General features: G+C 35.9%; 1 protein-coding gene across 3 annotated transcripts in view; it reads left to right on the top strand.

The window, feature by feature from the left end:
- Nucleotides 1-5902: 5902 nt before the first annotated feature.
- Nucleotides 5903-14081, top strand: part of LOC121737860 (cullin-1) — a 37514-nt gene continuing 29335 nt past the window's right edge. Inside the window, exons 1-2 of one of the 3 annotated variants that reach the window (XM_042129595.1) lie at nt 5903-6143; nt 7637-7828. In XM_042129595.1, coding sequence (XP_041985529.1) covers nt 7763-7828 — 66 coding nt within the window. In that variant the 5' untranslated portion in view covers nt 5903-6143; nt 7637-7762. Of the gene's footprint in view, nt 6144-6265; nt 6406-6655; nt 6675-7636; nt 7829-14081 lie in introns of those variants that run through there. The other 2 variants (XM_042129603.1, XM_042129610.1) reach the window with 2 other exon arrangements.

The following is a 14081-nucleotide window of genomic DNA, read 5'->3' as shown; positions in this document are numbered from 1 at the left end:
AAATATGAAATGTTTTTTATTATTATTATTAAACAATAAACAATACGACACTGTAAAAAGTAGACAATGTATAGTCCGTCAAGAAAGTGAAGAAATGAAAAAGTTTTAATTTCTTCAATTTCTTGACAGACTATACAGTCTGTCAAAAAAGTCATGAAATTAAAAAGTGGCAACAACGTAGTATCATCCCTTTCAAATCGATCTAAGAAAAAAGGGATGACACTACGATGTTGCCACTTTTTAATTTTATGACTTTTTTGACAGACTGTACAATCGTTAATGTTTTGGCGGCTGACTGAAATTAAAATTAAATTCGGATTGCACCATCGTCCACCACCATCAACAAAGTTTCATTTTTAACCGACTTCCAAAAAGGAGGAGGTTATATTAAGTTCGGCAGTGGATTTTTTTTTTATTTTTGTTTGTTCAAGGATTTCTCCGCCGTTTGTGAACCGATTTTCAAAATGTTTGTTTTGTTATATTAGGTTAAAGGTTTCACTCCAAATTAGTCCCATTTTCACAAAAATGGTGATCTGATGATGGGAGCCATGAGTAATCGAGGGATCTCCTAAAAATTTATATGGAAACATAATATGGTTATTTTGGTTTTATAAGAAGTATCCTAAGCATGATATGCTACCAAAACGCAAGATTTTGCACCAAGGTATAGGTACTATGGTTCTGAAGATACTAAGAGAACTCCGGATTCCTTATACATACAAGTTTGGGGGCTTAGTCTTAAAAACTGAAAGCATAATATGCTACTTTGCACATTAGATTCATTATCATCATCATTACCACATCAGGGTCACCAATGTCACATGGTTGTATATAGATACAATAATATGCTCCCACAACTTAATCCTTATTATTGGCACAGAATATAATATAATAGTACTCCGTATTGTAAAGGAGTAAGCACATTGAGACGGGCCGTGCCGGGGCTCAGCGTGCCGGGGCGCATCGCAAAAATCCGCCTCCATACAATTTGTATGGAAGTGGATGTGCGTATATAGCGTAGCTCACTGTGTCGGGGCGTAGCAGATTTCCGTTAATGCGACAAGGCCCGGCAATGCCCGACAAACCCGCTGCGCCCCGAATTATGTACCACACAATTGAACATAACAAATTCGAACTTAACTCCAGAGCGTAAGACACACATTTGACATTACTTCTGAGATTCGAAAGAAAAATTGACCAAGTGCGAGCCGGACTCGTGCACGCAGGGTTCCGTACCATTAAATTTTTAACATTACATTTTTATTTTATTTTAATACTATTATTAAATATTAAAGTACACATATAATTAGGGGCTTTGAGAAAAATTCAAGTACCTGCCTGTTGCCATTATTGATATAGAGCAAAAAAGGCCAAAAAAATGAAATCAAATTTTATTTTGTTTTTAGTATTTGTTGTTATAGCGGCAACAGATATACACAATCTGTGAAAATGTCAGAATTATAGCTATAGCGGTTCTTGTATACAGCCTGGAGACAGACGGACAGACGGACAGACATCGAAGTCTCAGTAATAGGGTACCGATTTTACCCTTGGGTTTTTTTGTTTCAGTTGTGCCTATGGGGACCCCTAAAATTTTTAATAATTTTTCCATTTTTATATCAAAATTTTAATGCGGTTCACAGACTACATCTACTTACCAAGTTTCAATAGTATACCTAGCTCTTATAGTTTCGGAGAAAAGTGGCTGTGACATACGGACGGACAGACAGACATACAGACATCTGTCATGTGTGGTGTCTGTTGTTATGACTTCGTCTATTTCTTTTTCTGTTTCCCTTCTGAGTGTTCCGTACATGTGACATTTTCTGTGAGGCAGTGCAGAACTGTTTGAGTTGTTAAGTAACAGTGTTGCCATATATACAGATTTCTCCGTATTTATACAGATTTTTGGTGAGTAATACGGATAAGGCGGCCTACCACAACCTTTCCTAAAACTATCATGTTTCCAGAACACTTTGTTGTAAGATTACAATAACCTTACTTTGATTCGTACCATGAACTTTTTAAGGTGTATGAAAACAATCTTGTTTTATTCCTGCTAAGTGATGGGAAAGAACGAACGATATCAAATTATTTGTTTACATTTATCAATGGGTGGAAGCGAGATAAGCAACTATAAAGCGCTTTGTTCCTCTCACACGATTGTGTAAACAAATGAATTGTCATGGGTGGAAGCGAGATAGCAGCTATAAAGCGTTTTGTCACTCTCACACGATTGTGTAAACAAATGAAGTGTCTAATTAGTCTAAACAAATGTAGAAAAAACTTATTAGTGACTGTAGAGAATTTGAATGGTAATAAACATAAATATTTCAATAAATTAAACCGATTCAGCGCTAAATTGTAACAATAGGAATTAATTAATCAAATAGTTAAATTGTTGAAAAACTAATGCTGAAACCCAATTAAGTGTTGTTGTGGTACGCTAAAACAAAAAAGTTTTAAGTGGTGTGTGAGTTGCGCGACTTTGAAGACTGTTTCGATATTTTCTATTATAAGGTAAATAGAAGGTACGTAAATATTTAATTCATTGGTTATCTCAAAACAAAAGCCGTTTTTTATGTACTTACATGGTAAACTTTAAATACAAATAAAGTTGAGACTTTTCTTGTTAATACATAATATGCGTAATTTAAAGTCGTACCGTACTCAATTTTCAAATATAATTTTACTAAAAAACAGTAAAAAATGCAAAACAATCTTAAAAAAGTTGATATTTCACAGCAGATTTAAGATCACTAGTTTGACGTTAAAGTAATCTTGCTCATCTGTCAAACGGTGTTAAAATGGAGCTCATGGTACGCTGAGAGCGAATGATATTGGGACATGACGTCACAAAACGTCTTGACGGAACAATCATAAAGTAATCTTACTTTTAAGAGGTGATGGTACGAAATCATAAAGTAAGATTAAAATAATACTGCTATAAGAGGTTGTAGTAGGCCTCAAGTACTGTATACAGATATTTATACAGAATTACAGAATTTTGTAAATATGACGACTTGGCGGGGGCACTGCCGTGCCCCCAGATTAATTTTGTAAAAATTCAACAACGAAACAGGCTAAATCGGGCACCATTGAAGGTCTTTTCCATACAAAGTAACTGATTGGAGCGAAACAATGCTATAATCTAGAGGTTGATGAGCAGTTGCTGTCGAAATTTAATAAAAAAAATTACAAATGAAAATAATATTTCTATCTTATTGCTATGTTTTTTTTATTATGTTAAGGACCTGTTTCACCACTTCCTGACAAGTGCCGGATACTTAACTTTCTCGACATGTAAGTATGGAGAATCTGTCAAAAAAGTTGTGGATAGCCTATCCGCCGGTACGTTAATCAGGAAATGGTGAAACAGGCCCTTTTAAGGCCCATTCACGGCAGGACTGCACGGCAGTCCTGCAGTGAATGGGCCTCACTGATTGGTTCACACTCGGTGTTTCCGGCCGGCAACACCGAGTGTGAACCAATCAGTGAGGCTCATTCACTTCAGGACTGCCGTGCAGTCCTGCCGTGAATGGGCCTCTTTAGTGTGTTTAATTTTTTTTCTATTAGATAATATATTTTAAATTTTTATAAATTTATGTACGAGTATATTTTTATTTATTATACGATTATCACCTTATCACGTCAATACATATCCCTTTTTTTCATAAAAAAGCGTGGTTATTTATAAATAGGTATTTTTTGTTGACTTTAATACAGATTTTATACAGAAAATTGAGACAATATGACATACAGATTTTATACAGATTTTAGCAGTTCCCACTACAGATAAAAGGTCGAAACCATCTGGCAACATTCTTAAGTAGTCACAATTCACATTTGCACGCCTTGCAGTTCTCCCTGAGTTTCAATCGGTCCAAGTACTCTCCGAAGCCTCCGTGTCCTGTAAAAAGTTGTGGTGACAGGTTGTCTTTCTTCACTTTGGAGAGAATCTTGTACGCTATTCGCAGGTCATTGAAAAAGTATGTTATTGTTTTTCCGTTTCTTTCGGTATTATATTGTTCTTGATATTTTTCTAGTGTGTTTTTCCTTAGGTTATATTTTACAGCGCTTTGGGGAACTGAATCATATGCTGGTGCTGTTTTCTTTTTCGTGGCTTCCCTCGCCAGGTGGTCGACACGTTAATTATTATTATTATTATTATTACTATTATAGTCACTCTGTGCTCATCCCAGCATTGACTGCTGCTCCTACTTTTCCGTCCAATTTGCTGCCGTCAGTATCATATAGAGTTAGGATGAGTTCAGGTATTTTCTTTAGATCTTCCTCTGTGGTGACCCAATCAAACGTTATTCGTTCTCTTTTTGCTGGATGCGGGAGGTCAAAAGGGTCTTTTCTCTGTTTTTCTGTCAGGGTAGTAGATCATGGGTTTACCTCTCTTAACTCTACATAGTTCTGCGTTTTTTGTAATCCTGAAGCACAGAGGAATCGTGCCACTTATTACTGTGCTGTGCATTAAGGAAGTAGTTTTGTGTGCTTTTGACATCATTATTGTGAACATTCGGTTCATTCGGTCTATCTTTTTTATGATGTACTTTTTTCTAAGGACAGGTTCCACGCTTGCTGCATACAGGATCGTGAGTTCCACTACGGATGTAAACAAAGTCTTTATTATCTCGGAGTTTAGGCCCCGTGTTGCTCTACATGACCTTGATAACTTTTTGTATATCTTGATGACCTTATCATTGACATGTTCTAGATGTTGTTTGACTGTTAACTTGTGATCATGATAAGGCCGAGCAGCTTAAGATGGTTAGTGAAAGCCACTTGCGATGTCATAATTGCGTTTATTCGTAACTACTAGCTGTTGCCCGCGACTTCGTCCGCGTGGACTTCAGTTTATAACCCGCGATGTCAACAAAATTGGTGTCAAAAGCTTTTACAAAAAAACCCTGGTAGGCTGGTACCCCTTAAATCAAAACCGCTGTGCAGTATGCACATAATATTTCATTTTATTAAATTAAACTTTATATTGTATGCCAAATTTTAAAGCTTATAAACTATTTATTAAAGCTTATAAACTATTTATAATTAACATTAAACCATCAAATATAAATATTTTAAAGCTTATAAACTATTTATATTTGATGGTTTAATGTTACGTCACTGCATAGATAAATTACTGAGTTATTTAAAACATAAAAAGAAATAACAATTGAAAAAATCGAAACTCAAATGTAAGATGATACCACCTCTTATAACAGAAAGACGTTTGAACAAGCGTCAGCGCGATATAGGAGACGCACGGTGCCATCTATTATGAATTTTTAGAACTAATTTAATTTGAACAAATTTATGCATTTTCACCCCTTTACAACCCTTTTGTTCCAATAAAAAAGTAGCCTATGTCCTTTCTCAGGCTTTATACTATCTGTATACAAAATTTCATTACAATCGGTTTGGTAGTTTTGGCTTGAAAGCGAGACAGACAGACAGACAGAGATACTTTCGCATTTATAATATTAGTATAGACTAGTATAGAATAAAGCCTGACTAAGGAAATTCATTCTCCTTGTGAGTATAGTATTCGTTGACTTCGTTCCAAATTCCAATATTATTAATTATTTGAATATAACTTATTTTGGTTTGTGTGAAATAACGCCTATTACACAAATCACAATTCGCAACACCTTTGACAAATAAATATGTTTTCGAACAGAAACGATTTTGCGTATAGCTTGCGATATTGTAAGTTCCATAAATACGTTTGTATGAAAAAAAATATATAAATGAATATTGAATAACATTAACTCGTTACTCGATCAATGCAAAAGAACGATGCATTGTATGAATTTGTATGATGTATCGAGAATATTATGATGATAGTTACCTCACTAGTTCATGCTAGCTCACTCCATCACTCTTCACTCTTGTCACTTTGTCAGTCGTCGAAGATTTCTAATTTTTATTTTATTTGTAAATTGACGATTGAATGCTAGCATTGTTATGAAGACAGAGCCTATTTGGAATAATTAGAGTAAAAATGAAATGTATTTTACATAGATAGTGTTGTGTAATACAAATTGTGTGAAGATATAGTCAAGTTTTTAAATGTGCAGTGATTCCGAAGTGAAATGTGGTCGATGACAGTGTAAAAAAAAACTGGAGCTCGCTGCGTAAGTATAATGATACCAAATTCAATACGTAGACCTTCGAAGTGAAACTATGTAGGTGCAACTAGGCGCGCTGTGCGTTTTTAATTTTGTAGGATAGCGACCATCTGTCTATTGACAGCTTATCCGTAAAGTGTATTGTGTTTTAGATCTCGTAAAATTAATTAAATTTCATATAAACAGTCAAATTGATGTATAACTAGAGTGCTTAAGTAGTATAATTAAGAAAGTGCCATTAAATAATCATAAACGTGGAGCATTAAAGGTACGCTGCGTGTGTAGGAAGTTAAAAGAAAAACAAGCTTCATTTGCCCTTGTTTGATTGCAAAACCTGAGTTCTTTGTCAGATGTTTTGTACTTTTACTTTTCCTTATAATGGTAGGATTGTTGGGCACTGAAATCGCAGTGTTTACCAGTTTCCCGCTTTTTTTTTCTTTTGTGGGTAGAAAGTTTACTGGTATTTGCTATAATCGTGTCTTCTCAATACTGTCAATATAGTATATTTATGGATGACTGGTTTTTAACTGTAGTTTGGTGAGTTTTTGTTAGAATGCAGTTAGACTTAATTGTTAACATGACACAGTTTTACTTAATGCTTGTGTAATAATCGGTTGTGCTCTTTGTTATGTCTGTTACATATTAAGTTCTGAATAAAGTAGTTTTTGTGCTGTAAAAAATAACACATGCATAAATGTATTTTGTTATGTAAACAAGTAAGTCTAGCTCAAAATGTATGTTGTTGAGTGGTTGCCCGATTTGTAAATTTTATTATGTTTCTGCGATGATCTTTATGTAAACACAATTTATTATGCATTCTTGTGTTTCGAAACCATTATAACATCACAGGTTTCCACATGTGCCGTGATAAAATAATCTATAGCCAACTATATTAATACCTTGATCGGGGATTCTTGGAAATCTATCGCGGTCTAATTCAACCATTTGGGAGTTGATTGGTTAAAGGAACCTGTACTTTGGATAATTTCTTGTACAAGTTTTTTAACCCTTCTGTAAGCTCAGTATGATCTGCGCAGAAACAGTTATTTTCTTTGAATTGTAGGCAATATGATGGTTTGTTAAAGGAAATCTGTAATTTTGTACCTACAATTTGTCAGTATTTCTATTCCTGTGCAGACAAAACACATTTCCATAATAATTATACTAAACCTAGAGCTTCCTTAATTATTGACACAGTTCTTGAAATTATAATATAGAGAAAAAAAAGAGTGAAAGTTTTAAAATAACCTTTTTTTATTGATTTCATATGTAAAACTTTAAGTTTTAAAAACCTCAGGTTTCTACCTTCCCATAGGCAAGGCAAAGCCTTCTGTACACTTAAGCAAAATATCTGAAGACCTATGACCTTTTTTAGGCTTGACGAGGTCATTACAGTGCAGCCTTGTTGTTTCCCAACAGCTGAGTCTACAGATATTTTGACTAGATCATACTGACATACTATAGCTATAGTACTTCAATGTATTTTTTTTTAATTTCAGATGAAGCACTCGCATCACGAGTAGGCGAACAAGTCCATCTGTGATCTCACAAGTGACATAGTGTATTTTTTATATTTGTATGAATTGTGTTCACGTTTAGTGCAATTAGTTTATTTATGACCGACAATGAGCTCCACCAACTCGTCAAGTAAGGGGCTCCATATGCCTCTACGACAAATTGACTTGGATCAGGTAATTTGTTTTTCAATAACTTATTATTTGAGAAGTCTTCTTAAAAGGGCTTATTTACAAGTTAATCAATTCTTTTAGTAATGTAATGTAATGATCTATTCATTACATTACTAAAAAAATTTAATTAAAAATAAAATTGTAAAATAGCGCTGTTTTGATGTCCAGGTTGCTTTTTAAATTTTAATTTAAGAATGAAATAAGCTTTGAAATGGTTTTATGAACTAAAAATTTTTGGATTATTTGTAGAATCAAATGCTTAAAAAAACTTGATTTAGATTTTTTCAATATCAACCTTTAAAAAAGACTTCTTATTAAATATTCTGCTCTGATTTAATTTTATCTCAATGCATTGTGCAAGCAAAACTTGGTTTTCTATGTACCTTATGTTACAAACATAAACTTTAATGTCACTTATTTAAGGGTACAAATAATACAATATTACAATCATACAATTTTGTTAACATTGAGAATAAAATTGGTTAGAATTAAGTACTTTAAGTATATCGCTTACACCTAGCTCACTCAGCAATTTTATTGTTTGCATCACAAGTGATTGTTGACGGACAGAAATGACCAGCTGTATCCAAAACCAACAATTTCAAAAGGCGTAAGGAAATATACTTGTAGTGGATTTTGTTTAAACTCAAACAGTATTTACAAACATAATTTAGTATTTAGATGTTAGGGCTTTCTTGAAATCACAGACGCCAAGGGTGTACTACCAGGATTTCAGCTAGGGGGGGGGGGGGGGGGGCAGCTCATACAGTGTTTCGAGAATATGGTTGGTCTGGTACATTAAAACAAACAATCATAAAAATTGACTTTTATTAATTAGTTTGATTATGACACAAAACATTTGCCAGGAAAAGTGACGTTTATTTTATCTTCAAGGGGCTGCTGCCCCTCTACCCCTACCTGGGTACGCCCATGTCAGTCATACAATCTGCTGCTATTTATAGGTCTACCAGGATCTGATGGCAAATTTGGATGACAGATTTTCAAAAAACAACGAAGTCTTAGTAATAGGGTCCCGTTTTTACCCTTTGGGTACAGAACCCTAAAACAACCTTATTTCCTGCTGCGAAGGTTGTATAGTTATCGCACAAAATCAATACGGCCGATCGCTTTTGGACCATTCCATATTTAATGATCGCTTGATTAGAATAGGACATTGCGAATACAAAATATCAGCTAAACATCTTCAGGCTGGACTTTAGTCTGTAATCTTGCGGTTCGGGCTGTGCATTATGTAACGATTTATTTAAATAGCGGCGCGGTCGAGTAAAGTTGCCGCAGGCCGCTTGACTAAGTTACATACGATGAAACTTAAGGGCCTTCCCTACCGAGATTCCGTAATTTACCGTATTTAAAGCCTTATAAATTCAGAATTTGAAAGCTACAAAGTTATAATAAAAATACAGTAATAATCTTCAGTATATCAACATTCCTTTCCCCGTTTTCAATTTTCTAATTTTATTTATTATACTCATGATATCAGCTTCCAAAGAAAAACAAATTTATCAAAATTCAAGCATACATTCAGCATCTCCTTAGGATTTACAAATTACTTTTATTTGAAACACACGCCAATAGATCGACAATATCATATACTACATATTCCCCGTTTTAAATTTTTTTAGGACAATTTTGAACTAAGTTAAGTAAAAAAATAGGGTTTTGGTGCGATCTCGGCAACGCGGCAAATGTATGGCCAAGGTCGTTTGCTCGGGGGACGGCCTTAACGGCGCCGTGAAGTCAACCACCACACATAACAAACGTATAACGACGTTGACGACCTCTGTGGCTCAGTTGGTGCCTGGTGGGCTGTTGGTAGCTCAAGCTCGCGGGTTCGAATTCCGCCGACAGAACAAAAAGTTTTCAAAGTTCCTGGGTCATGGATGTGTATTAAATATGTGTTTGATATAATTAAAATCTTAAATATATGTATATTATAATGTGTAGTATAAAAGTATTAAATATATTTCCGTTGTCTGGTACCTGTAACACAAGTCCTTCAGGTACTTAGCACGGGGCCAGACTGACGTGGTGTGAAGCGTCCATAGATATTATTATTATTATTAATTTCTTTTTGGTTCAACTACATTTGCAAAATATGCGGTAGTTTTCTTAATTTAAAGAGAGAAACGTTGAATCGACTTCTCTGATAGTACAGTGAAATGCTTTTTTTGCCTCTTTTTAGAAAAAGAAAGAAATACAAAGGAAAACTCGCTAGGAACTCGCCTTTTGTGAATAATAATAATTAAATGCTATCGTGAACCGCGCTGGTCTACAGAAATACTAACAAACTTACATAATAAACATAATTAAACTGTAGTACTAAATATAGCCTAAATTGGCTGTTGATTTTATCGCTGTTTATTGGAAAACCTCCTCCTCCCCTCTTCACGTTGACCATAATTGAAAACCACTGAATATAGCCTGAAAACTGCTGTTGATTTGATCGGAGAACTTTTTAAAGGTCCCTCTTTACGCTGACGGAAAACCATGATTGCGAAGTTGAATTATTGTTCATGATCGACATATCGAGATGTCGATTATGGACAATCATAGACGAATATGCATCAATCATTTGCACGCTATGTGTACAGTGTACCCCAGATAAAATGATTTGACCTGGACGACTGACAGATTAATGTGCAATGACGGCAAATTTTTTCATCTGAAAATACATATTTAAATATAACCGAATCCGTACATTTAATATTATAAATGCGAAAGGGTATCTGAGTGATCTGACTGTAATCTTTTCACGCCCAAAAGCTGATGTTGCTGAAATTTGGTATAGATATACTTTCAGTCCCGGGAAAGGATATAGGATACTAATTATCCCGGAAAAGTGTACGGTTCCCGCGCGAGAAACGAATTGGCACAGCGGAGGGAAAGAGTATTTAGATACTTATAAACTAAAACACGATGAACAAATAATACAAGGCTTCATCAGTCATCACAGCGAAAGCCTATTAGGTCGGTCACATGTATTAGGATTTAGGAGATTCATTAGGATTATGTTGGGTCATTGAGTTGGTATGAAACTCCAATACGCAATAAATAATAACTATTGAATTATCACTGTTTCAAAATCATCGAAATTTTCCAGCTCTGAATAATCTGATGATGATGAGCTAAGAACACTCACAAGTCACGAGTTTGGCTTTCAAACATGAAAAAATTTACATCAAAATCGGTCCATCCGTTTGGACGCTGCGATTCCACGGACAGACACACATATAGACAGAAACGTTAATCTTATAATAATCTGTTTTTGTCGGACTTTAAAAAATAATACCATTTGTAAAATAACTAAGGAAACAAGGTACTGACATTAAAGAATAAGAAAGCTGAAAGGGACAAGAAATGTGATCAGTATCCGTATCCAAAAGCAGACAATATTTTTGACGCAAGTATTTCATCAACAGTGTGACACTGGCTTAATTTTCTCGATAGAAGACTGTCGCATGTCTATGATTAGCCTAAAGGTGCCTTTCCGATCCTCAGCGGCCGCGACCGAAAAAAATTCAAATAAAAAGCCCCATTATGACCTAGGCCAGGGATGGCACGCGTGTCACTGGTCCCAAAATTAGTATCGAAATTATTTTAACCAAAAATGAGGGTTATAGATTCTCCTCTGCATAGTGGGCACCAAATTAGGAAAATTTTTAAATACGCAGAGTTTTTTGTATACTTATATCAATGTACGCATAAGACCACAAAAAAATATTGAATGGCACGTCTATGACTTAACTGAAGATTTGTTCAGAAGAAAGGTACATAAATATTAAGTAGGTACGAAAGTTGCGGTAGGTTCTATCGTACCCGCAACTCTGCCTTAAGCGATGAGTGGAACACCATGGGGTTTTAGTGGGTAGCAGGAGTCCCACATACCCCGGCCGATATCCCCAATTTGCCGGGGATGCGTAAAGCATTTCCCCATGTTAAAAAAAAAAAGTAGGTACGAAAAGGTTCGCCATCCCTGACCCAGGCTATTTAAGGTTTTATTTTGCTCTACACCACTACAAAGCAGCGGTGACATGGGTCGCTAGATCAATGTAGATAGAAACTGAAACCTATTATGACCTAAGGGGGCGTCCACACTCCACAAATTACGTGAGGTGTTTTTTTTTAATTTTTTGACCCCTTCCACCCCGGACGTTTGGTTTGACAGTCAGTAGATTTTCTTTCGAACGAATTTGTGAATGATCTTAATCGTATAACGATTAGGTACGCTTACGATAAGCATACGTACAATCTGAATGAAATGTACCTAAATAGTATCATTTTCTTGAGAAAAAAATAACGTGAGTTTTGCCGCGACCCCCCCCTCTCCCCAGCGTGAGATTAGGTGATAACCTCCCCCCCCCCACCTCACGTAATTTCCTCACTTCACTCACCTAAGTCATGAAGTGTAATTTTATTTAATTTTTGTTGGTCGCAGTCGCGTCTTGCGTAGATTGGAAAGCCACCTTAAAAGGCGCATTTTCACTGGTCGATAGGGCCCGCATGCGGGGTGCGGGAGATTTCTGAAACGCATGCCACGACTATAGATGCTGGCGGGAAAGATTCCGAATTATTCCCGTCGAATACTTCGGAAGTATTCCGAAATATTCCGAAACTTTGGGAATATTTCAAGTGTCAAAAAAAACGAGGAAAATTGCGCTTGGAAGTTTTAAACTATTTATCTTTAGTTGTGTATCTAAGAATATGTGATGCCGGTTACTAACTTTATTAGCCAAGCGGCGAGAAACGGCTTTTTTGGCTTATTATCATTACTAGCGATAAATAGCGGCTGGTAACAGCTTGTTACTTTTCTTTGATAATACCTAATCATATGAGTTCGTTTATTTTTTATGGTTTTTATTCTAATTTACTTACAATAGGATATATTAGTATGGATAGTATGAATATAAGTAAGTAATAAGTAGGTAAGTATAGATTAATCAATCCCATTGGCCATTACTAATTTATAATAAAACTAGATGACGCCCGCAACTCCGTTGCGCCAAAATTCGTTTATCGCGCCGGAACCGTACATTTTTCCGGGATAAAAACTATCCTATGTCCTTTCTCGGAACTCAAAGTATTTCCATGTAAATTTTCAGCAAAATCGGTTCAGCGGTTCGAGCGTGAAGAGGTAACAGACAGACAGGCAAACAGACGCACTTTCGCATTTATAATATTAAACCTAGAAGTAGGTATAGATAAACAATTTATATTTTACTTAAGTACGTAATGTGCCACTGAACAAATAATTCACTCAACCACCACAAACCACAAACAAACACGTATATTTCCATTGAATTATTCCGGCGAAATATTCGACGGAAACATTCGATTGCGGGGTACGAATCTTTCCGCGGGGTGAGGGAAAACTTCTCCGGGGAGCATCTCCCTTCCGCACCGCCGTCGCCCGCTCGTACGGGCGAGCGAGTCGTGCGAGCGGGCGACGGCGGCGCGGAAGGGAGATGCTCCCCGGAGAAGTTTTCCCTCACCCCGCGGAAAGATTCGTACCCCGCAATCGAATGTTTCCGTCGAATATTTCGCCGTGGCAGTCGGCGCGTGCGAAGCGGTGATAGCGGCCGGCGGGCGACGCTCTATGCGCGGCGGCGATCGATGATTGATGCAAAATACGATTTTTCAGCATAAATAAAAATTCATATTATTTTTTTTATTAAATTCATTTTGAATAATTCAAATTTAAAGAAACTTTCCCAGAAGTATTCCGGAATTATTCGGAATTTTTCAGAAGTTTTGCAACTATAGCCACGACCAATGAAAATGCGCCATTTGTTGTTATAGACTCCCCGTATGCAGTATGGCGTATGCTGTATACCGTACGAGTTAACGGCTAATGAAAATGCGCCCTTAAGAAGTCACTTGTACAACTACGTGATAGTCACGGCGTCACGGTGTTGATTACACCTATTGTTACATTGTGTATCTCGAAGTAGTCATTAGTTTTGTAAAATCGTAAAGCAATTATTACAAAACGTAAGGGATATTACACACGTACTATGTCAGCAGACAGTATAGGAAAGTGTGTCAATGATTTTCAAATATTTTGATGCATTTCAGTACAGACTCGTAAGTTTTTAGATGTGAAATCCTAACTTTGCTTGCATTTAAAATTTTAGAATTTAAAAAACAATATAAATTACCCAGCCATGATTGATCATGTCGGCTGTATTTAGTTTGTGCCGCATATGCAAATGTCACTTGCACGCGACAAAGTCTTATA

Source organism: Aricia agestis, chromosome 2, assembly GCF_905147365.1.
Source record: "Aricia agestis chromosome 2, ilAriAges1.1, whole genome shotgun sequence".
NCBI classification, from domain to species: domain Eukaryota; kingdom Metazoa; phylum Arthropoda; class Insecta; order Lepidoptera; family Lycaenidae; genus Aricia; species Aricia agestis.
This window is presented reverse-complemented; position numbering and strand designations above follow the sequence as displayed.